The sequence below is a fragment of the Ovis canadensis genome, chromosome 5 (genome assembly GCF_042477335.2).
Source record: "Ovis canadensis isolate MfBH-ARS-UI-01 breed Bighorn chromosome 5, ARS-UI_OviCan_v2, whole genome shotgun sequence".
In the NCBI taxonomy this organism is placed as follows: domain Eukaryota; kingdom Metazoa; phylum Chordata; class Mammalia; order Artiodactyla; family Bovidae; genus Ovis; species Ovis canadensis.
The window spans coordinates 17,686,565-17,711,467 of NC_091249.1; the positions used below are offsets into that span (position 1 = coordinate 17,686,565).

Genomic DNA, 24,903 nt, shown 5'->3' on the forward strand with positions numbered 1-24,903 from the left:
TCTTGACCTGTGAGGCAGCATGCTGTCTCTCATCCTTTCATAAAGGAGCTCTTACAACTCAACAGGTAAACAAACAACTGAGCCAAAGATTAGGCAAAGAAACAGAATAGACATTTCCCCCAAAGAAGGCATTACAAATAGCCAGGACAGCGGGTGATGAGGGCTGGGGTGGAGGCAGCAGGCTGCTGGAAGGGCCTGGCGATGTGGGGAGGGCTTCCAGGGACAGGAGCGGACGGGGATGTGGTGGACGGGCCGGGCTTCCTGCCTGCAGAGGAAGGGAGATTCTTTTTGGACTTGTGGTCTCGGACCTCTGTGGCCAGCAGAGGGACCAAGGCGTTCCAGTTCCCCAGCCTTCGGGTGCAGGGCGGACATGAGGAGACAGGTGGGAAGAGCAGGTGGGGGCGGCCGAGGGTCTCTTGGTGGGCTGACTGCCTGTTGTCTCTCTCGTCTCCAGAGACCTCCTTCTCCTGTCCAGTCTGCTCTGGGGGGGTCTGTGGACTCCCAAACCATTGGCCCCTGCCTCCCTCACTGTCCCCTTCTGTAGGCTCGTGGGGGCTCCACCCTGGCCCCCTAACACAGAGGCAGGTGGGAGCATCAGGGCAGGCCTGGGCCTCGGGGCTGGGAGCCCATGTGCACTGGCGGAGGGGTCCGAAGCCTCCCGGTGGGGCCTGAGGTGAGGAGGAAGCCGCCGCCATCTGGCTCCCCTCAGCTGTGTGAGCAGGTGTCCCACCACAGCCGGCGGCCGTCTGGACGGGAGGACAGCTGGCCTAATCTCACCCCGTCCTTGCTGCTGTGGTCCAGGACCTGAGTCCTGGGCCACGGCACTAGCATGATCCTGCCCAGCTCCAGGGTGGCCCCAGACTGAGGCTGGTGCCCACCGCCCACCCCAGGGGCCTTGTGGTATCAAGGACAGTAGAAACGTGTGGGTATTTTTTCTCCTGGAGAAGCATGTGTGCACACGATTCCTCCTGGGGGGCCGTGGGCCCTGAATTCGGGTCGGAGCGATGAGCTGATAAGGGGCCTGGCTTGGCCTTCCTGGCTGCAGAAATGTGGCACCTGTCAGCAGGGCAGCACCCAGTCCCCTTAATCCCAGCCTGGGGGGCACCAGGCTCCCATTGTGGATTGTCCCAGTGGTAGGGGTGCCCCTGCCGTGCCCACCCTGGTGGAGCAGGCTGCAGGAGGTTTCAGAGGAGGCGCAGTTGTCGGGGAAGTGAGTGCGGCCAGGTCCCTGCCTCCTGGGTGGGGAGCAGGGCTGTCCTCCCAGGCCTGCCCCTCCTCCAGGGTTGCCTCAGCTGTTGCCTCTTTCAGGAAGCCACAGGACAGCCCAGCAGTATCACCCTCTACCTGTGGTGTAGGTCCCTTGTGGTGTCTTCTCCAAACTTCACTGGGCTGGCTCTTCTAAGTCCTGTGGGGGAGCCTGTGTCTCTTCCGCTTCCTGTCTCTGCACCCAGGAGTCTGGGGTGGGGTCTGAGGTGCTCGTCCACCAGGTGGCCTGGCTCTCTGCTCACCCAACCTCCCCCATGCTGTACCCATCCTTGCTGGCTGGACCGCTACACCTTCCAGTACATGGGTGGTGGGCTGGGTGTCGCAGACTTGAGGCACTGGGTCCTGAATGTTGGACAGAGGCTTTGTGGGCCATGTTGCTGTGGGTGCTGTGCTGAGGGCAGAGGGCTCTGTTGCAGCTTCCAGGGTTGGGGAGGTGGGGGCATGTGGTTGCCCAGGTTGCGTGGCAGGTCTGAGCAGGTATGTGGAGTGGGGCTTGGTAGCACGGTCTGGGTGATGACCAGCCTGTTTTCCTGCCGGGGCTAATGATTAAGGGACATTCGTGGGCTGGGCCAGGGTCTCCAGAGGAGGACAGCCCCACTCTGGACAGTGTCGACCTGGGTGGTTTGCTGGCCATCTGGCTCCGTGACCTGCAGGCGCAGTCCGCCATGCTCCCCTGCTCCTCCCAGTGAGGTTCCTGGCTGGCCTGGCGCCCCTAGCCACAGGAGGAAACCCGGCCGCCCAGCTGGCAGGCCCTGTACCTCGAGACCAGCAGCCGGACGAGGGAATGGAAAAAGGCAAGCCTCAAGCTGCGTTTGTTTTTCTTAGCGATACCTGAGGTAGACGTGGCCAGGGAAGTGGTCTGGCCCGGGAGCAGAGGCCGCCAGGGGCTCCCAGACCAGAGCACAGCAGCCTGGCTTCCGCTGGGACAGAGCAAGCAGCGGCGGCTGCCCCAGGCCCCCCCAGGGCGGGGTGTTGATGACGGCTGTCCCAGCGTCCTTCCTTTGTGTCTGGCGTGGTGCTGGGCCCCCGGGAGGCCAGCTCCGGGAAGGAACCCAGTCATCACGTCGATGCTGGGAATGGCGGGGTAGGGGCGCCCTATGATTCTCCAAGCACCTGCCTCGAGTCTCCCCTGTGCTTTGTGGCAACCCCAGCGTGAGTCCACAGCCGCCTCTGAGGCCTGGGGACGTGGTGAGCAGGACACGGAGGTGGGCTGGCCCCTCGAGTCCCTGCGTGAAGCCACTGTAGCCCGTCTTCTCCTTGCGGCAGGCAGTGAGTCCGGGGGGTTGCAGGCAGCCTTGGTCTCTCTGCTGGGGGCCGCTTTCCATTGTGGGCTCCATCATCCTAGTCTGGAAAGGGCACAGGTATCTGGTGACCCTTAGAGTCTGGAGGGGCGGGTGTCCCACGAGTTCTGCTCACTTCAGGAGCCAAGTGTGAGTGGGGGCGTTTCTGTGAGGCTGGTGGCTGGTGCTCCAGGTCCCAGGTAGCCAAGTGTGCCGAGCCCTGGGTCTGCCAGCCGACTCCCAGCGGGGCCAGGCAGTTCCCTGGAGTAGGTGGTCAGAGATGGCGCTGGGGGCCGACCAAGAACGCTTTGTGCCCTGGAATGCTAGGACCCCCTGCGACGGGGAGATCGGGGCCTGACAGAGGTGACAGCTGTCCTGGACACGAAATCTTGTCACAGTGTGGCCTGTACACAGGAGGCTTCCCTCCTGTGCTGCTCACCCTTGTCCCTTAGCAGGGCATCAGGTGAGGGTGGCGCTCTTGGGGACCCCGGGCTCTGGTGGGGTCTGTGTTCACCCCCACGTGCTTGGGTGGGAGACGGCAGGCCACGGGTAGATGGAGGGTTAATCTCAGAACCGGTTCTCAGCACTGGAATTTGTTTTGAATTTGATTCACACAGAAATTAAACGCTGTCTGGTGGGGCTGAGGTTTCCTTGGCAGGGCGCTGTGGCTTCTGGAACTCTGGCCTGCTCTCCTTCCGTCCGCCCAGCCCAGGGTCTAAGCTCCCCCATGCCCCAGGAGCTAGGTTTGCGGGCAGGGTGGCCCTTGGGATGGCTGGGCCTGTTGGCAGGAGGAAAGGCAATCAAAATCTGTGCCCCGCCACCCAGCCATGAGTGGGCAGGAGTGAGGTGTTCTAGGGGGTGAGTGGTGTAGGACCAGGGTGGCCCCAGTGTCTGCATGGGCCGAACCTGCTCACCCCCTCTTCCATCGGTGCCCATCCTGCCACCTGGCTGCCCTGGAGGGCAGATGTGAGGATGTGTGACTGGTGGGGTGCTCAGAGGGGCTGGCCTGGTAGTCCCCAGGGCATAGTCTGGCATGACAGCCTCAGGCCTGGTCCAGAGGGTGTTGGGCATCTCCAGCTTGGCTCTGTCTGTTCTGGGTTCTTTCCTGCTCCCCCAGGGCTGGAGTGGGGGTCTCTGCAGAGCTGGTTGGGATTGGAGGGTGGGCCCTCAGCAATGTGGGACCTAGTCCAGGATGATCTGGTCTCAAGATCCTTACCTTGATTACTTCCACAAAGACCCTTATTCCAAATAAGGCACATTCTGAAGTTTCAGGTGGGTGTGAATTTTGGGCACCTTTATCCTCTGCTTCAGGTTATTCCTACAGACAGTTCCCGAATATGGTGACCAGCATATGGACAGAGGTAACTTGGTGTGCGAGGAAGTGCAGCCAGGGTCGTGCGGAATTGATGGCAGCAGACCAGTAGACAGAGCGCCCCACACTGAATAAAACAATTCTCACTGTGCTTTCAGGAGCAAGATAAGCTAGGGAACCTGTAAGGGATGAGAAGCCACAAAAACTGACCCAGCAAGTTTGGGAAAAACCAAAGAGAACTGGGGGAAACTTTAAGTAATAGACTGATTTGAAAGCAGGTTAGAAACAGTTGAAGAGAATTAGAAAATTGTAAGATAGGTCAAGAGGAATTACACAGAGTGTGGCATGGGAAGGCAGGTATGTGGCAACAGAGGATGAGAAACCTAGGGACACGGTGAGGAGGTCCTGCTCGCTCCAGCAGAGGCCCAGAGGTACAGGAGAAGGGGAAATTGACAGGGTGAGGTCTGGAGAGAATGGCTGAAAATTTCCTAAAACTGATCAGAACAATTAAGAAGATTCAAGAGGCCCAGTGTCTTTCTAAGCAGAAAAAAAAAAAAAATCATGCCATAACATAACAGATTGCAACTGCAAACCACGAAAGCAGTCTCCAAAAACAAAATATAGATCACCTCCCAAGGATTATCAGGCTGACAGCTGACTTCAGAACTGAGAGCAAAACCAGAAGACGGTGGGACCGTCCACTCGGTGCGTGAAAAGAAAATGACTGCCAGCCAAGAACTCCACGCTCGGTGAAGATTACTGTAAAGTGACGGTGAAATAGAGACATTTTCAGGCAAATTAAGAGCTGCTCTGAAGGAAACATTGATGGTGCAGTTTGGGCATAGGAAATGACCCTGCATGTTCCAGACATAGAAAGGAATGCAGAGCAAAGAGAAAGTCAGAAAGAGGGAAGGGATAAGGGAGCATTGAACAGCTTCCTGTTGGGTCCTGCGTGTGGAACTAACATACCCAACAGCATATAATTCCAGGGAGTCAACAAGATTGACTCAGGGCTCATGTTACTGAGAAGGGCACAGTCCTGACCAACATGGAACATGGGTAACTTACAGACTCAAGTTGTAATTTTGAGGGTAACCATGAAAATAATGGAAATATGACTTCAGGTTAACAGAAGGAAAAGCAGGGTAATAAAAATAACCCAAAAGAAGGCGAGAGAGGAGGCAAAAAGGAATGGAAGAGGCATGGCCCCCAGAAAGGATAAACAGATCCCAGGACCCCAGTGGGTGAAACGCTTCAGACATAAGGCTGAGGTGACTGGTGTTGTGGGATCTGGGTAAGAGATGCATGATGTCAGGGTAGGGAACATAAGAGGATGGGGGAGAAGGCACCAGCTTAATGGGCCGTAAGGGAAAGAGGGAAATGAGAGAGAGAAGAATGCGCTGTGACTCAGGCTCAGCACAGTGATCTCAGCTTGGTCGCTGGAAGGGCAGCATCAGGCTAGTCTGGTGACCTGAAACTACCATAGTGGTAACTTAAATGCATATTTTAGAAGTGGAAAGACACTTGACTCAGCAAGTGCCCATCACCAAAGTGAGGGAAAAAAAGGTAAATTGAGAGAAAATTAAAGTAGTGCAGAAATTGACAAACAAGTGTGCACTACAGATGAACAGATCCCTTTTTAGGATGAAGGTCTCAGAAGCATCTGAGGAGACTGACCCAGTGAAGCGGAGGCTCAGAGTGCTCGGGTCTGGCGACAGGAACATTATCACGGATTCTGCAAGCAAAAACAAGGGAACGTAATGAGCAGTTCCATGCTGGTAAATACGCAAATGCAGAGGAAATGGAGAAAACAAAAAGACAGAAACAGAGTCAAGATTTTAAAATATTGACTAATGTTATGGTAAGCAAAAAAAATTGGGTCATTGGGATTGGAGAACAACCTGACTGTTCCTCAAACGATTAAACCTGGAATTGCTCTATGGCCCTGCAGTTCCACTCCTGGGTACATACCCCTGAGAGATGAAGACACGTATTCTTGAGAAGACGTGTGCTTGACTGGCCATGATGGCGTTATGAACAGTAGCTAAGAGCGAACAGCTCACAAGTCCATCATTTGAGGAGCAGGAAAATAGAATGTCGTCTGTCCACACAATGGGAGACTGTTAATGTGCGACAGCATGGATGGGCCTGGAAAACATTGTGATAAGTGAGAGAAGCCAGTCACCAAAGGCCACCCATTGTTGACTGCGTTTTCAGGAAACGTCCAGATCAGGCAGACCACAGAGACAAGAAGGTAGATTGGTGGTTGCCAGGAGTTGGGAGAGGGGGAGAGGGAGTTGATAGCTGAAGAGTACGTTACGCAGTTTCTTCTTTTAAAAAATACTTTTATTATGCATTTGTTATTTCAGGCTGAACTGCGTCTTCCTTGCTTTGCATGGGTTTCTGTGGTTGCGGTCAGCAGGGGCTTCTCTCGCATTGCCGCGCACGCGGGTCTCATTGCCGCAGCCTCTCCTGTTGCAGAGAACAGGCTCTAGGGCACTCGAGCTTCAGTATTCGGGGAGTGTCAGCTGAGGTGCTCTATGGCCTGTGGAATCTTCCCGGACCTGGGATTGAACCTGTGTCCTCCGCATTGTAGGAGGATTCCCAGCCACTAGACCACCAGGAAAATCCTATACAGTTTCTTTTTAAAACAATGAAAATATCCTAAAATTGACATTGTGGTGTTTGCACATATCTGCAAACGTACTACAAATGTTGAATTGTGTACTTTAAACGGGCAAGTTTTATGGTAGGTGAATTATATCTCAATAAAGCTATTTTTAAAAAGGGGGGGAAAAGAAATTGGATCAGAAAGAAAATCTTTCCACCAAGAAAGCATCAACCTGCATGGCTTCATGGGAAGTTTCACCAACCAGTCAAAAGGGCGTAATTCTAATCTAACAGAACTCTTCTAGGAAATTAAAAAAAGGACAGCTCTTGCTAAGGCACCAAAACTCAGCAGGAAGAGCATGGGAGAAGAAAATTACAAGCACGGATGCAAATATCCTAGACAAAACATGATTAAGTTACATAGCAATACAGAGAAAGGATAAAACCCATCATGGCCAACTGGGTTTATTCCAAGAATGCTTAATGTCTGACATTAGAGATAGCAATTAGTGAAATTCCTCAGTTTAACAGATTAAAGGAGAAAAATCACACATCAAAAGATGCAGAGATGACATTTAATAACGTTTAACATCCATTTGTGATTTTTAAAAACACTCATAGCAAAGTAAAAGCAGAAGGGAACTTCTTTAACTTGCTACAGAGTGTCCAGAAAAACAGCTGACCTCACGCTTAGTGGTGAAATGACAGAACCTTCCCTTTTATGATGAAAAGTCAGACAAGGATGCCTGTCATCAGCATTGTCTGAATCTGAATGATGCCAACTGTCTTAACAGACCCTGAAGTGTGGTGGGAGTTGTTTCTCTCGGGTAGCAATCATGTTCTGGCTCTGTGAGGGTGCTGATTCCTGGCCTCTGGCCTCATAGTACCAGCTGTTAGGGTGCTCTTTTGTCCAGAGTGGCGGTCTGGGTGGAAGGAACGTGAGTTTGAGCTTGTGGAGTGGAGATGAGCAAGGATGGCGGTCCCCACTTTTGGTGGTGCTGCCCAGGATTCTCTCCTTCACGTCATGGCCACACATGCTGGCAAGGGCACTGGATAGCCTGTGCTGGCTGGGGGCTCTGGAGCTGGGGGTCAGGAAGCTGGGCCCCAGAGAGGAGCTGGCAGATTCTGCACAGTTGTGCTGCTGGCCTTAGCCCACGTAGGAAGGCAGGAAGAATCACACAGTACGAAAACATAATAAAAGTCTCTGCAGACGGCATGATTGTACACAGAGCATCTGAAAATCATCAGAAGTGAATTACAGCACGTAGCAGGGTCACCAAATACTAAATCAGCATAGGGTCAGTTGGATTTTTTAGGTCAGCAACAGAGAAGACTGACTTTTATAAAGATATTTTATTTTTACGCAAATGGTACTGGTGGTGAAGAACCCGCCTGCCAATGCAAGAGACATGGGTTCGATCCTTGGGTTGGGAAGATCCCTGGAGGAGGGCATGGCAGCCCACTCCAGTATTCTTGCCTGGAGAATCCCATGGAGAGGGGAGCCTGACGGGCTGTAGTTCATAGGGTCGTAAAGAGTTGGACATGATTGAAGCAACTTCGCACACACACACTCTGGAAAACAGACTGAGCCTAATACAGGGTCACCCTGTGGGGGGCTGTGAGTCTTCAGATGTCAGTCGGGGAAACTGGAAGACTTCGGAGAGAGTCAGGAAGGAATTCTGAGTAAACGGAGAGAGACTGTTCTCTCCAGTGGAGAGTTTCAGAATTGCACACACAGCAGTCACAACCGTCCCGGCAAACCCTGTCACGTGTGTGCAAATACAGGGGCAACACGTGACCTTGGAGTCTACTGGAAGGTGCTCCTGAAGGAATACCAGTAAAACGCCAGTCTGTGGACAACTAGCCCAGCAGGGGGGAGCCTGGGAATGACCACACGTGAGGCTGCTGTGACGTCACAGAGCAGTGCGGAGACAGGACCTTTAGGACCCTGAGGAAGGGACACTGGCCCCAACAAGTTGTTTTGGGTAGACGTTGGCATCAGCTGGACAGAGAGCTGGATGTGTGCAGCAAGTTGGGGAGCTCTTGGGGGATGTTTGGGAGATTGTTCATGATACTGGTGATAGGAGCTGGGAGTGCCCGTGCACAGGGCTATTGTCTGAGCTGCCTGAGAGCTGTTTTCCACAGCTGTGCTACTCCCTTCCACGTGTTTACTGTATCTCTTGAAAATACTCGAGTGTTGTGAAGTGCCAGACCAACATTTGCATCTCGTCGTTTCTTCCTGGGGAGTAGGTCCAGCGTTGGAAGAGGCCAGTTGGATGGAGCAAGGACAGCCAGCCTTGGCTCAAGTCCTCCATGGGCCGCCCGGGCAGGCTTCTGTGCCCATCCACTCACCTGTCTCAGCCAGACCTCCACGGGGTGGGAGGGGCAGCTATGTCGAGCACAGTGGCAGGTGTACTGGTACGAACAGCTGGGTGTTGGGAGGAGCTGTGCTATGCCAAGTGGGCTGGGCGCTTTCTGGGCTGGAGATAGGCTGTGTGGGCAGAGGCTTGCTGCTTCAGGCTGGGCTGCAAGGCTGAGAGCCTGTGGGGGGTGGGGGCTTCTCCAGGCCACTGGTTTGGACTTTGTCATTTTGAATAGGCCACTGTGCGTGGGATAGCATGCGAGTGGCTCACAGGCCATGGGGAGAAGGATGAGTCTCCTCTGCCCCGCGCTGTCTTTGTCTTGGGTTGCCCCAGGCACCCAGACGTGTGCACACAGGTCCTCTGCAGATTGAGGCCTGTACTGTGCGCTGGGTGTGCACAGCAGGTGGGCTGTAGCTCCTCTGAAGGCTGCTGAACCCTGGGGTGGATGGGTCCCATTTATTCAGCCTGTCTCCCGTCTTTGTGAATAACGATCAGCGCTTTCAGTGTTTCTGCACGACAGCATGGGCTTCCCTGGTAGCCCAGCAGGTAAAGGATCCCCTTGCCATGCAGGAGACGCTGGTTCGATTCCTGGGTCGGGAAGACCCCCTGGAGAAGGGATAGGCTACCCACTCCAGTATCGTTGGGCTTCCCAGATGGCTTAGACAGCAAAGAATCTGCCTATAATGTGGGAGACCTGGGTTCGATCCCTGGGTTGGGAAGATCTGCTGGAGGAGGGCATGGCAACCCACTCCAGTATTCTTGCTTGGAGAATTCCATGGACAGAGGAGCCTGGCGGGCTACAGTCCATGGGGTCACAGAGCCAGACACGACTGAGTGACTGAGCAGCATTGCATGGGGTAACACGTGAGTGACAGATGCTTGTACGTTTCTTTCTTCTTGCTGATGTTAATTTTTTTTAGACTTGTACTTTTAAACACAGTGGACCGTTTTTAAAGTCCCTTATTGAATTTGTTGCAATATTGCTTCTGGTTTTTTGGCCACAAGGCATACGGAGTCTTTGCTCCCTGATCAAGGATTGAACCCACAACCCCCTGCATTGGAAGGTGGTCTCTTAACCACTGGGCTACCAAGGAAGTCCCTGCTTGTGCATTTTAAGATAACATATTAATATACAGTGGCTGTATTTCTAGAAGGAGATTGGTGGTAAATTTTTGTAGGTGTGTCAGTCCAGAATTCCAGCCAAGGGGGAACACCTCTTTCCCTGTGTCCTTGACATTATCTTATCAGGTACTGATTTGTACTTATCTGATGAATGAAAAATAACTGATCAATATAGTTTTCAGTTCAGTTCAGTCGCTCAGTCATGTCTGACTCTCTGTGACCCCATGAATCGCAGCCTGCCTCCCTGTCCATCACCAACTCTCGGAGTTCACTCAGACTCACGTCCATCGAGTCGGTGATGCCATCCAGCCATCTCATCCTCGGTCGTCCCCTTCTCCTTCTGCCCCCAATCCCTCCCAGCATCAGAGTCTTTGCCAATGAGTCAACTCTTCTCATGAGGTGGCCAAAGTACTGGAGTTTCAGCTTTAGCATCATTCCTTCCAAAGAACACCCAGGACTGATCTCCTTTAGAATGGACTGGTTGGATCTCCTTGCAGTCCAAGGGACTCTCAAGAGTCTTCTCCAACACCGCAGTTCAAAAGCATCAATTCTTTGGCGCTCAGCTTTCTTCACAGTCCAACTCTCACATCCATACATGACCACTGGAAAAACCATAGCCTTGACTAGATGGACCTTCATTGGCAAAGTAATGTCTCTGCTTTTTAATATGCTGTCTAGGTTGGTCATAACTTTCTTTCCAAGGAGTAAGTGTCTTTTAATTTCATGGCTGCAGTCACCATCTGCAGTGATTTTGGAGCCCCCCAAAATAAAGTCTGCCACTGTTTCCGCTGTTTCCCCATCTATTTCCCATGAAGTCATGGGACCAGATGCCATGATCTTCGTTTTCTGAATGTTGAGCTTTAAGCCAACTTTTTCACTCTCCTCTTTCACTTTCATCAAGAGGCTTTCTAGTTCCTCTTCACTTTCTGCCATAAGGGTGGTGTCATCAGCATATTTGAGGTTACTGATATTTCTCCCGGCAATCTTGATTCCAGCTTGTGCTTCTTCCAGCCCAGCGTTTCTCATGATGTACTCTGCATAGAAGTTAAATAAGCAAGGTGACAATATACAGCCTTGACGTACTCCTTTTCCTATTTGGAACCAGTCTGTTGTTCCATGTCCAGTTCTAACTGTTGCTTCCTGACCTGCATACAGATTTCTCAAGAGGCAGGTCAGGTGGTCTGGTATTCCCATCTCTCTCAGAAGTTTCCACAGTTTATTGTGATCCACACAGTCAAAGGCTTTGACATAGTCAATAAAGCAGAAATAGATGTTTTTCTGGAACTCTCTTGCTTTTTCCATGATCCAGCGGATGTTGGCAATTTGACCCCTGGTTCCTCTGCCTTTTCTAAAGCCAGCTTGAACATCTGGAAGTTCAGAGTTCACGTATTGCTGAAGCCTGGCTTGGAGAATTTTGAGCATTACTTTACTAGCGTGTGAGATGACTGCAATTGTGTGGTAGTTTGAGCATTCTTTGGCATTGCCTTTCTTTGGAATTGGAATGAAAACTGACCTTTTCCAGTCCTGTGGCCACTGCTGACTTTTCCAAATTTGCTGGCATATTGGGTGCAGCACTTTCACAGCATCATCTTTCAGGATTTGAAACGGCTCAACTGGAATTCCATCACCTCCACTAGCTTCGTTCGTAGTGATGCTTCCTAAGGCCCACTTGACTTCACATTCCAGGATGTCTGGCTCTAGGTGAGTGATCACACCATCGTGATCATCTTGGTCGTGAAGATCTTTTTTGTACATTCTTCCGTGTATTCTTGCCACCTCTTCTTAATACCTTCTGCTTCTGTTAGGTTCATGCCATTTCTGTCCTTTATCGAGCCCATCTTTGCATGAAATATTCCCTTGGTATCTCTAATTTTCTTGAAGAGATCTCTAGTTTTTCCCATTTTGTTGTTTTCCTCTATTTCTTTGCATTGATCACTGAGGAAGGCTTTCTCTTCTCTCTTTGCTGTTCTTTGGAACTCTGCATTCAGATGCTTATATCTTTCCTTTTCTCCTTTGCTTTTTGCTTCTCTTCTTTTCACAGCTATTTCTAAGGCCTCCCCAGACAGCCACTTTGCTTTTTTGCATCTCTTTTTCTTGGGGGTGGTCTTAATCCCTGTCTGCTGTGCAATGTCGTGAACCTCCATCCATAGTTCATCAGGCACTCTATCAGATCTAGGCCCTTAAATCTATTTCTCAGTAGTACTGTATAATCATAATGGATTTTATTTAGGTCATACCTGAATGGTCTAGCAGATTTCTGTACTTTCTTCAATTTAAGTCTGAATTTGGCAATAAGGAGTTCATGATCTGAGCCATAGTTAGCTCCCGGTCTTGTTTTTGCTAACTGTATAGAGCTTCTCCATTTTTGGCTGCAAAGAATATAATCAATCTGATTTTGGTGTTGACCATCTGGCGATGTCCGTGTGTAGAGTCTTCTCTCGTGTTGTTGGAAGAGGGTGTTTGCTATGACCAGTGCTTTCTCTTGGCAAAACTCTATTAGCCTATGCCCTGCTTCATTCCACATTCCAAGGCCAAATTTGCCTGTTACTCCAGGTGTTTCTTGACTTCCTACTTTTGCATTCCAGTCTCCTATAATGAAAAGGACATCTTTTTTGGGTATTAGTTCTAAAAGGTCTTGTAGGTCTTCATAGAACTGTTCAACTTCAGCTTCTTCAGCATTACTGGTTGGGGCATAGGCTGGATTACTGTGATATTGAATGGTTTGCCTTGGAAACGAACAGAGATCATTCTGTCATTTTTGAGATTGCATCCAAATACTGCATTTTGGACTCTTTTGTTGACCATGATGGCTACTCCATTTCTTCTCAGGGATTTCTGCCCACAGTAGTAGATATAATGGTCATCTGAGTTAAATTCACCCATTCCAGTCCATTTTGGAGAAGGCAATGGCACCCCACTCCAGTACTCTTGCTTGGAAAATCCCATGGACGGAGGAGCCTGCAGGCTGTGGGGTTGCTAGAGTCGGACACGACTGAGCGACTTCACTTTCACTTTTCACTTTCATGCATTGGGGAAGGAAATGGCAACCCACTCCAGTGTTCTTGCCTGGAGAATCCCAGGGACGGGGGAGCCTGGTGGGCTGCCATCTCTGGGGTCGCACAGAGTTGGACACGACTGAAGCAGCAGCAGCAGCAGCAGCAGCAGCAGCAGCAGCAGCAGCAGCAGCAGCAGCCAGTCCATTTTAGTTCGCTGATTCCTAGAATGTCGACGTTCACTCTTGGCATCTCCTGTTGACCACTTCCAATTTGCTTTGGTTCATGGACCTAACATTCCAGGTTCCTATGCAATATTGCTCTTTACAGTATTGGTCCTTGCTTCTATCACCAGTCACATCCACAACTGGGTATCGTTTTTGCTTTGGCTCCATCCCTTCATTCTTTCTGGAGTTATTTCTCCACTGATCTCCAGTAGCATATTGGGCACCTACTGACCTGGGGAGTTCCTCTTTCAGTATCCTATCCTTTTGCCTTTTCATACTGTTCATGGGGTTCTCAAGGCAAGAATACTGAAGTGGTTTGCCATTCCCTTCTCCAGTGGCCCACATTCTGTCAGACCTCTCCACCATGACCCGCCCATCTTGGGTGACCCCACATGGCATGGCTTAGGTTCACTGTGTTAGACAAGGCTGTGGTCCATGTGATCAGATTGACTAGTTTTCTGTGATTATGGTTTCTGTGTGTCTGTCCTCTGATGCCCTCTTGCAGTACCTGCCGTCTTCCTTGGGTTTCTCTTACCTTAGATGTGGGTCAGGAGTCGTAAGAGACATGGGTTCTGTCCCTGAGTTGGGATGATCCCCTGGAGGAGGAAAGGGCAATGCACTCCAGTATCCTTGCCTAGAGAATCCCATGGAAAGAGGAGACTGGAGGGCTACAGTCCATAGGGTCGCAGAGTCGGACATGACGGAGCAACTGAGCACCTGTGGGTCATTTAAAATTACTTTTGGGGCAGTTTTAATGAATAATAATCTTACACCAATGAATTTTGTGACCACTAACATTGTGAAAACTAAGAAGTCTCCAATTAGCCCATTATGTTAAACATCATCTTATATATCAAGGTAGCTGTCAGCATAGTCTTCCTCTCATTAACTCACTGACACATCAGAGAGCTGGGGGCTGGTGAGACTATAGGTAGTTTCTTGCCCTAAAACTAAAATATAGTTTTATTTTGTGTTTTTTTTTGAGTGAAATGCGAATGTTTTTAATAGCTAACTGTATTTCCTTCCCTTGAACTGTATGTTCATATCCTGTATTAACAGTTAATTCCTTAGTTATTGATCTAGAGGGAAAGATACAGCCGTGTCCACATATGTACATGCACATACCCAGGTACAAGCAGACATTTGGCCCTTGGCCTGGGATCTGAATGCAGCATTTCCCCTGACCTCTGTCTGTTGGTCTTTGGACTCGATGCTGCTTTTTTCTGTGCAGAGATTCTTGTATATTTCGTCAAATGTATTAAATTTTCAAGGCATTTTGGATTCTGAGTCGCTCTGATAAAGGCCTTCCTGATTCTAAGAATGTTTTATGAGCCTCTCATCTTTGCTCCAGCACTTCTGTGGGGTCCTCTTTGTGGTGGCGTTTCTGCCCTGCTCGGCCTGTCGCTTGTCCCTGGTGCCTTCTCCGCTGAGCCCAGCTCCCCTGATGGCCGCCCTGTTCCCTGTACCTCACGCGTTGTCCCCGCACCCCTCGTCCGGCACCTGCGTGAGGGCTTGTCCTCTGTTGCTGTGCTCCAGGCTGTAAGCTCACAGGCTGGCCACACCGTGTCCACCCTGATTGTTAGGGGCCCTGGAGCCCTGATCGAGGACGTAGGGACAGGCCGCCTTGGGATGAGGAGGGCCGGGGATGAAGCAGTGTTGCCCCCTTGGGTTCTAGCCTCATGCCTACCATGGGAACTGGGTGGTGGCTCAAAGGAAAGGCCTGGCCCTTGGGCCTCCGGCCTCAGCCATGCGGCTGCATCGCTGTCGGATGGACCTTCCTGGACTTGGACACCCTTCTGCCCCGAACAGATGTAGACACCACCTGGCCTCAGGAAAGGGTCAGCTTGCCTGTGGCTGTGTTTACGGAGCTGCCTCTGATCCCCTGATGGGCATGCTGAGGCTAGATGGGAGTGGAGCTGCCTGCAGCTATGCAGACTGGCGAGTCAGCTCCCCGTGGGCAGTGTGAACCCAGGCTAGCACTGAGTGGGGGGGGCCCTGAGTTCCGTCCCCATGTGCAGAATTTGGACACAGGTGCTCCCACTGCCTCCTGGAGAACTGGAGAGGGTCTCCCTCTCCTCGTCCACACCCACAGCTACCCTTCCCAACTCTGCCCTAGGTTCCCCCAGGTTGGTTTTGGCAGTAGGGGTCCTCTTGGATGCCGAATGTTTTGGCAGTGGTGGGAGCTCGGTTAATCTGGGAGAATCCAGCCTGGGGGATGTGCTGGTGGGAGGCTACAGTGCTTTAGCTGTGTGGCACGCAGTTCTGGGCACAGCTGTTAGCATTCCTGTCTGGGAACAAGTCTCCACCGTGTGAGCTGTCTTTGTGTGCGGAGTGGGGCTTTCCCGGCTTCCAGGCCCGGGTCCTCCGGCCCCTGCCTGCTCCCTGCCCTGGCGTGGCAGCTGTCCTCAGGCAGGGGCCCGGGAGTCCACAAAGCCGTCCCCTGATGTCAGCTTCTGCCCCACCCTCGTCTTTTTAGGCACGATGTCCTAACACTCGGTGAGGGTGCAGGTGACCAGGGCCTGGCATGTGCCGCTATCCCTCCAATGCATTGTCCCAGCTCCAGGCTCGTGTGTCTTCTCCCTGACGGCCTCACTGCTTCTGCTTCCCACTGCTGCTGAGTGGCCCGCAGAGGGTCTGTCCGCATCTCAGGGGCCTTTGGAGCTTCTCTCCTAGCCAGCACCCACGCGGGCCTCCCACCGCATACCCAGGAGCCTCCTGATTCCGAGTGTTGCTTACAGAGAGGGGAACAGGCTCTTCAGCACGGACTTGAGCTGGCAGGGCTGCTGCTCACCCACCCCCTGAGTCGCAGGGTTGGGAGCAGGTGCCACCTCTGCTCACTGGTGCAGCAGTTCTCAGCCCTGTGGGGAGCAGTGCCAAGGCCTGAGGCAGGTCTTCTCAGGGTGCCCACCGCCGCCTCGCTCATGTGGCCCCTACGTGTGCAGAGGTGGGGGTAGCAGTCCTTCCTGCCGCGCACCCCTCGACCTGACGTGTCTGCTCTGGCCCTCTGCTGGCTTCCTTGCCCAGCTGCTGCCTGGGCCTCAGCACCCTACTTTCCTGTTCTCAGGGAGCTGATGAGTGAGGCGAGACGGGCGACTCCTTCAGGGCCTGGGGTCCAGGGGTCTCTGAGCAGGCCCAGTTCCGCTTTGCACAGACCCCACCCTTACCCTAAGGGTACATGCAGCGATGCCCCTCTCCATGAGACAGGGCAGGGCCTGCTGAGGTGTGTGTGCAACTACCCCGTGCTGTCCCCAGAGGAGCCTCAGCCTGCAGCCTGAGTGCTGGTGTCTGCTCGAGGGTGGGGTCTTGGAGGCCCCGCCCACCGTCCTGCCCCTGCAGCTGGAGACCCCGCCCACACCCTGGCCCCTGCAGAAAGCTGCAGCTCTTTGTCAGCCCAGGGCCAGTGTTTCCCTGAGGAGTTTTGGAAGGACAGCAGCAGTGGGGATGGGGCAAGGTGTGGGGCTCCAGTATCTGTGGACTACTGCCAGCCCTGTTTCCTGGGTTTGGCTGGCGTGAGAGATGGGGGATGGACTTGTTTCTATGATGCCGTAGTAGGGGGCGCTGAGCCCCATCCCCATCCATGTGGGCACTTTTCCCTCCCAAGGGCTGAAGGTCTGGGTGGGGCTGGCTTGGACGTATCTGGATCTCAGATGTACAGTTGTCTGTCTGGGGACACTGAGGCCTGTGCTTCTGTGCACAGAGCAGGCAGAAGGCCAGGGCCAGTCAGTCCCTGGATAGAGCTGGTGGTAAGGACTTAGGGCAGGAAGGTCAGACAGCAGAGACCGGCTCCAGCTTTGGCTCAGCCAGGAAGGGGGATGGAGGTGTCCCAAACCAGCAGCTACCTCCTGAGCGCTGCTAGGGTCCTGGGCTGGGGGCCTCCCAAGCGCTGCTCGGGTCGTGGGCTGGGGGCCTCCTGAGTGCTACTAGAGTCCTAGGCTTGAGGGTCTCCTGAGCGCCACTTGGGTCCTGGGCTGGGAGCCCTTTCTGGTGCACGTATTCCAGGAGACTCGGTTGAAACCATGGGGGCCACCTGCACAGCCTGCAGGGGGACAGAGAGGGAGCAGGGCCTCCCCAAGGGTCTGCAGGGCCGGTGAGGCACCTCCAGCTGGAGGTGGTGGAGGCTGGAGGCCTGGAGCAAGCTGCGAAGCGGACATGGGAGTGGGTGACGGAGGCTGAGGTAGATGTCCGTCTCACGCTGCCTGTGACTTCCGTGGCCCCTCCCTGCCTTGGCTGTCTGTGCCTCTGACCAGTGCCCGTGCTGGGCAGCCCTCCCAGGTGTGTGTGTGTTTCTAGTCCTCTGTCCCTTCCCCTGCCATCAGACCTGGGCGAGAGGCTGGTGCCAGCAACAAGAGTTGCTGGGGAGGGGTCAGCAGCCACGTGGGTGCCTGGGGTCTGCTCCCAGGGCAGCCTGAGAGAACCAGCGCACACAGGTGGCTAGGCAGGGGTCCCTAAGCCATCGGCAGGGCAGGGCGTGAGAGATACAGGGGCAAGCGGATGCAGAGACGCTGCCTGGTGGGCTGGGGTCCTCCAGGCTCGCGCCCCTGCCCTGCTGGTTCTCTGTGGACTGCCTGTCTCTGGGCTCGCTGCCCTTCTTGCCCTCCAGGGGGGCCCACCGGGGCTCCTGTCCTGCTCCCACCGTGCTTCCCAGCCGTCACGTTCTGCTGCTGCCCCAGCGTCTGCAGCAGCTCACCCAGTGCCGACTTCCCACCTCTGGAGCAGGGCTCATTTTGGCTTCTGTGTGCCCAGGCTGACCGGCAGTGAGCCCCTGACCATCCTCCCGCTGACCCTGGAGCCGGAAGCGGTTGCCCAGGCCCACTACAAGGCCTGTGACCGGCTGAAGCTGGAGCGCAAGCAGCGGCGCATGTGCCGCCGGGACCCCGGTGTGGCTGAGACGCTGGTGGAGGCGGTCAGCATGAGTGCCCTCGAGTGCCAGTACCAGTTCCGCTTTGAGCGCTGGAACTGCACCCTGGAGGGCCGCTACCGGGCCAGCCTCCTCAAGCGAGGTGAGTGTGCCGGGACCCTGGGTGGGAGCCAGGAGGCGGGACCTCCAGCCCACATCAGCTGAGTTCCAGGTGGCTGGGCGGTGGGTGGGACTTGAACCCACAGCTCCCCCACCCTCCTCCTGCCCTCTCCCCCATGCCTGGTCCCCCTCACACCTGCATGGAACAGTTGCTGGTGGCACAAGGTGCGTCTGGACAGGTGTGACAGGGCCCAGGGCAGCTCTGACGGCTCTTGCCACATGGCGGGGACTGAGGCCCAGTGCCTGCACGCAGGGCAGGGGTCTAGCTGGTGCCCTAGTAGATGTCCGTCTCACATGGCCTGTGACTTCCGTGGCCCCTCCCTGCCTTGGGTGTCTGTGCCTCTGGCCAGTGCCCTGTGCTGGGCAGCCCTCCCAGGTGTGAATTTCTAGCCCTCTGTCCCTTCCCCTGCCATCAGACCTGGGCGGGAGACTGGTGCCAGCTGGGGTGTTACTTTCTGACAAGAGTTGCTGGGGAGGGGTCAGCAGCCATGTGGGTGCCTGGGGTCTGTTCTTAGCATGGAGTTCTTAGCATGGAGTTCCTCTTTCGTGTTTCCTTCCAGATGAGGGTGCCAAGGGGGAACTCTCATCTGAATCTCTCAACAGCTTTGTTTAAAAACCAGGGACCTGAGGCGCAGGGCAGGGCAAGGCTTATCGAGGCCCCTGGCCAGTCTAGTAGGTTCGAGACCCAGCGGGATGGGGTCTCTGAGTGCTGGGCACTGCTGTGGCTGCACTTCACTCTGGGCTCTCTGCCCCTGAGCAGTTCTGTGTCTGGGGCATGAGAGGGCACCTCCTAGCCCCAGGAGCACATCTGCCCAGGTTCCCTGTGGACCACGCCATGGAGGATCCTTCCCACAGACCCTGCTCTATGTGGAATGTGTGTGTTGGGAGACCGTGGTTTGGCTGCACCCGAGTGAGATGGGGGCCCCTCTGGCCCACTGACCCACCCCTGCCCTCACCCCCAGGCTTCAAGGAGACAGCCTTCCTTTACGCCATCTCCTCCGCTGGCCTGACGCATGCGCTGGCCAAGGCTTGCAGCGCAGGCCGCATGGAACGCTGCACTTGCGATGAGGCGCCTGACTTGGAGAACCGGGAGGCCTGGCAGTGGGGCGGCTGTGGAGACAACCTCAAGTACAGCAGCAAGTTCGTCAAGGAGTTCCTGGGCCGGCGGTCTAGCAAGGATCTGCGAGCCCGCGTGGACTTCCACAACAACCTCGTGGGTGTGAAGGCAAGCCGGGCGGGGCCCGGGGGCGGGAAAGGGTGCAGGGTCGGGGGGCACGGGACAGGGCATCGGATGGTGTGGGTGCAGTTAGCATGGGCTGGGGCACAGAGTGGGGAAGTGCAGGGGGTGGGCAGGGGGCATGTGTGTTTAAGGGGCGGGGGCAGGGGCTGAGGGGAGGGGCACCGGTCCGGGAGAGGGCTGGGGGTCCGAGAGGAGGGGAAGGTGGCGCCGGGCCTCCAGCTCCTCTGTTTATCAGGCTCATGACTTACCCAGTGGGCAGGGTACTAGATGTCATGGGGAGCTCTGTGGAGGGGTGCCCCATGGTCTTGCATGGTTGAGTAGAGCCAGAAGTCCTACTTGCTGCTGGCTGGGGAGCAGGGAGGGGTGTCCTGGGTGGTCAAGGCTGCAAGGAGGGTCTCGTCTCCTGGGCACCATCTAGCCAGGTGGAGAATGGACTAGACCCTACCTGTTGGGGCTGAGGGGTGGGTGGTCCTGTCACCAGGACGTAGGTGAATGGCAAGTGGGTCAGCGTGTGGTTCAGGGGCTCTGGGGGAATGCTCGGGGTGTGGCTGGCCCAAGCTGGGGAGGCTGCTTCTGCCTCAGGGCCCCTGTCTGTAGCCAGGACTCTGTTCTGAGGAAGCTTGAAACGGAAGACTCGAGCTGGAAAGGACTGCTGCAGCTCTCTTGCTGCAGGCAGCCCCTCTCTACCCCAACCCGCCCCCCGGCAGCCCCTCAGCTCCCCACCCTGGAGGAAGCATCGGGCCCCACCACCTCCACTGTGCACAGAGCACCCCACCCTCTTAGCCCCTGCACAGCCTGGACAATCGAATGCCTCCCACGGCTCGGCCTGAGCTGTGGGGCCGTCAGGGGCAGGAGTGGGATCTGCGTGCTTGTGGGGCAGCCCTTGGGATTTGGAGTCCCAGCCTGGGGGGCTGGAGGGGGTGATGAGGTAATTAATACCAGCCCCATTCTGAGCCCCTCTTTATTGAGAAGCCAGGGTTCTGAGGTATGGGCTTATTAAAGAATCAATTTCCCCCTTTGCCACAGGAGCTCTGCCTGTCCTTCCACCCTCCGGGGAGGGGTACAGGCTGATTAAATCCCCCAGGGGAGGCCCTTTCTTTTTCTCTGCACTCGCCCTTTTGTAAGCTATTAATGAAAAGTCAGAATATGAAAGTGCTCCATTAGCTCCACTGGTCCTGGGTAAGCCACATTTTAATTAAATTTGTCCGGGTTTCTCAGCAAAGTATCATTAAATGTGACTCTTCTGTTGCCTGGCTGGAGGGCAGCTATGTTTCTTAATCCCCCTTGAGTTGGCTCTCCCTGGGGGCTGTGTGGGAGCTTGGGCCTGGCTTGGGGCCCTCTGGGAGAGGAATCTCCGCTTTCCTTGCCATTCCTCTTCCCCACGTCCCTCCTGGGACCCCAGTGTGGGAAGTCAGGCAGGAGGCCCTGTGGGACAGCTGGCCTGATGCCATGGCTTTGCACGTGGGACCCAAGTCCTGCGAGGGGAAGGGCCAGCCTGAGCCTTCAGCAGCCTCCCAGATGCAGAGCAGAAGCTTGGTGCTAGGCCATGCCCGCCCCTGCCTGTGTGTGGGGGTGGGCGCAGCCCTCTCCTGCCTGCTCCTCACTGGAGGCCTTCTCCCTCTTTGCAAGTCGCCCTTGGCAGGGTGGCAGCTGGTGCCTGCACGTGCAGTAGCATCTGGTCCCTGTGCCCAGGCAGAGACACGGTCAACTCAGAACGTACACTCTGGTGACCAGTTCTGTCCACTAGGCACGCTGACTTGCTTGTCCTTAAATCTTCGAGGTACAGACTGCTGAGAACAGACTGTGTGGTCCTGGGGGCCACTGACAGTAGGGCTCGTGGGGAAGTGTGCCCTGCCCTGGCAGGGGACATCCTAGGATGTGGAGATGGGAAGGGGGCACCCCGGTGCTGCGGGAGGCAGATTCAGGGTGCTGTGGTGGCCTCTCTGAAGTGGTGATGCTGGCTGTGGAATTTCTGTCCTGGGTGATCCATGGCTTGGAGAGGAAGGGCTGTGTGTGGGAGCCAGGAGGGCTGGGTGATAAACAGTGGGGAGCCGTTTGGCCATGAGGCGTGGCAGTGCCAGCCCCTCTGAGAGTTGTCTTGGGGGCTGGCCTCCAGTCTGCTCAGGGTGGCCCTCGTGCCCACCGCCCTCTCTCTCGCCAGGTGATCAAGGCCGGGGTGGAGACCACGTGTAAGTGCCACGGCGTGTCCGGCTCCTGCACCGTGCGGACGTGCTGGCGGCAGCTGGCGCCTTTCCACGAGGTGGGCAAGCGCCTGAAGCACAAATACGAGACAGCCCTCAAGGTGGGCAGCACCACCAACGAGGCCACCGGCGAGGCCGGCGCCATCTCGCCCCCGCGGGGCCGGGCTGCTGGGGCAGGTGGCGGCGATCCCCTGCCCCGCACGCCGGAGCTGGTGCACCTGGACGACTCCCCCAGCTTCTGTGTGGCTGGCCGCTTCTCCCCGGGCACTGCCGGCCGCAGGTGCCACCGCGAGAAAAACTGCGAGAGCATCTGCTGCGGGCGCGGCCACAACACGCAGAGTCGGGTGGTGACCCGGCCCTGCCAGTGCCAGGTGCGCTGGTGCTGCTACGTGGAGTGCAGGCAGTGCACCCAGCGGGAGGAGGTCTACACCTGCAAGGGCTGAGCCCCGCGCCTGGCCGGGCTGCCGCGGGGGCGCAGGCAGCGTGCTGCATGGGGGCTGCAGCGCTGCAGGGGCTGGGTCCCTGGCCTGGGCGCCCCCAGCACGCTTGGCGACAAGGCGGGGGCAGAGGCCTGGGGCGGGCTGAGCTGGCCGTCCCCAGCCCTTTGTCTCCTCCTTTCAGAGGCCCAGTCTGCGTCCTCGCTGCCTGTCCCTCCCCGTGACCTGAGAGCTTTGCACGGATGCTTCCCAAGTTCCGCCCCCCAAGTCACCGGCCGCCTGCCGTGCGCTGGGTGCCCTCTGGGGGCAGTGGGCACCCCTTCGCGGCCACACGGGCTCTGTGCGGGCTGGCCTGCACCAGCACCAGCTTAGAGTCAGGCCACTAGGGGCGAGGGCAGACGCCTGGCCGCCCGCTTGTGGGGGCAGACTGCTGGCCCCTCTGGCATCGAGCACTCCTCTTCTAAGTTATTTTTATTTAACTAGTATGTGATATTATTTTCTCCGTCCCTGCAGCCTCCCAGGCTGTGGCTCTTCCCTGTCTCGATAGAGCCTGGTCTGGAGGAGCCCCTTCCTCCCTCCCTTCCGAACCCCCTCCTGACCTGTTTGCCTGATCTGCTTTGTCGTTTGAAACCACTAAATCAAGAGAGACATTGCTGTTGTTGTTTTTAAAGAAGTAAAGCAAGCTGTGTCTGGCCACCACCCTCAGGGTTTCTGAAGCCAGGTCTCATGGTCCAGGTTGGCTACCCACAGCGGGGCTGACCAGGGAGGTGGACGGGCCCTCCTCTGCACCCCGAGGGCACATGGATCCACACTGGCGGCTCAATGCAGATTCTGGGACTGGGGGTGGCAGAGGGCAGCCTCTTCTCCCCCAGAGTTGGGCCTGGGCAGAGGGGCAGGGCCGGCCTCTTAGAGGTTCATTTCATGAGGAAGGCACAGCTTGTTCTCTGTCACAGTAGGGGAGGCAGGGCGGGGGCGGACACGGGTGGAGAGAGTTTGAAGATAGGATTTGGCAAGTGGGGAGTGTTCTCCTTGGTCGTGCGGTCGATTTTGCAGAGAAGGGAAAAGCGTGGCCGTCACTGCCCTGACTGGGTTGAGGGTGTGTGCGCGTGTGTGCATGCATGCACGAGCGTGTGGCGTGTGTGCATGGGCCTGCTGTGTGAATGCACGAGTGTCCGCCTGGAGTATGTGGTGTGTGTAAGTGCAGATGCCTGCTTGTATGCGCACACACGTTTCCATGTGTGCATCATGCATGAGAATGAGCGCAGATCTGCACGGGTGTGCATGTACGTGCATGGGTGCACGCGTGTGTGTGACCATGTGCACGTCTGTGCGCGTGTGGTATATGTGCTTGTGTGTGCATGTGTGTGGTGGTGTGCGTACGTGTGCACACTGTTGGTGTGGTCAGTGGTTGGCTCGGGTGCCGTTCCCTAGGTGTGGAGCTCTCCTGCCCGTGGTGGGAGGGCCTCCGGCCCTGGGCCCGTCCTGCCCAGCTCTGCGACTGTGCTCGGAGGGTGTGCACTGGGGTTTGGGCAGGCGCAGAGCTGGGGCGGGCAGTGTGGACGCGGGAACTACTGAGTGAAGGGATTCCTCGGAGTCCAGGGGGCTTCAGGAACCCTGGAGACTGTGTTTGTAAAAGAAAACCTATTTATGCGGATGTGGGTCTCTTTGTCCCTGTTCCATAGTGTAAATAGTAGAGTTTATTCTCCTGTGGTTCAGAGGACACCCCCGTGAAGAACTGCACGCTCAGAGTGGCCCAGCCAAGGCATGCTCCCTGGGAGGGAGCCAGGGTGGGCTCTGTGGCAGTGGGTGGCGTGGGGCTGCCGCTTGGTCTCCTCCACACTTGGCTGGAGGGCGGGGAGAGGCGGGGGCGTGCCCCGGTTGTCCCCAAGCATCCCCACCTGCTGGGGCCTGGAGCAGGCAGAGCTGGCCATGTTTCTATGACAAGACTGTAGCTCGGTCACTACTGGGTTGGAAGGGCAGCAAGTCAGAGGAAGGATTTTTTTTTTTTTAAGTCAAATACCACATTTAGCTCTATGTCATAAATATTAAGAAAAGTATTTTTTTAAACAAAGCAGATTGAAAACGTCTGCTGGCTGGTTTGTTTATACATAAATATATATCAGAATGTCTTGCTAAGCGAGGAAGCACTCCTGCAGATGGAGCCTCTTATTAACATGCTTTTTGTCTGTACAGCAGAGAATCTCTCAAAGAAAACATGTCTGTGGCGGGGTCCAGACCCCCCAGCCCCGGGGCCGCAGGGGCAGAGCCATGCTGAGGGGCCAGGCGGGTCCCGGCCACCTGCTCTCTGCTCAGCGTGCACAGACGCAGCTCTGAGCTTGACCAGGCCAGGTGGAGGCGGGCGGGAGGAGAGGGGCATTCACACACGAGTGAAGTCTTGTGTGGGCCTATCGATTTCTCTACCTCATCTGTATAGTGAGTAGGTGTGTACTCGAGTGACTTGGAGAATGTATTTATTTAATGGCCTTGTGTAACAGAACAGAAACAAATGGAAACACTAAATAAATGTATTTTTAAATTATAACCTCATCTCCGTGGCTGCCCTCAGAGGGGTTGCAGGGGTTCTGGGGAGGTGGGCCTAGAGGAGGAGCAGGGCCCAGGGAGGTGAAAGGGTTTATGGAGTAGAGGGGTCTCTCACAGACCAAGTCCAGCCCAGCCCTGCCCAAAAGTGGGAGGGGGTGGCAGCTCCCGGTTCGCATCCAGAAAGGCAGGCGCCCTCATGTGCAGAGAGCGTATCCCAGGTCCCCGGTCACTGAGCAGCCCCATGGATCCCCTCCTAGGCTGGTCCTGGAGGACCAGGTGCCCAGCCCCGTCTGG

General features: G+C 55.5%; 1 protein-coding gene across 1 annotated transcript in view; it reads left to right on the forward strand.

The window, feature by feature from the left end:
• Window positions 1–24,607, forward strand: part of WNT9A (Wnt family member 9A) — a 30,299-nt gene extending 5,692 nt beyond the window's left edge. The window contains exons 2-4 of the mRNA XM_069590527.1: window positions 17,917–18,173; window positions 19,153–19,415; window positions 21,592–24,607. Coding sequence (XP_069446628.1) covers window positions 17,917–18,173; window positions 19,153–19,415; window positions 21,592–22,074 — 1,003 coding nt within the window. The 3' untranslated portion in view covers window positions 22,075–24,607. The remainder of the gene's footprint in view (window positions 1–17,916; window positions 18,174–19,152; window positions 19,416–21,591) is intronic.
• Window positions 24,608–24,903: the final 296 nt, after the last annotated feature.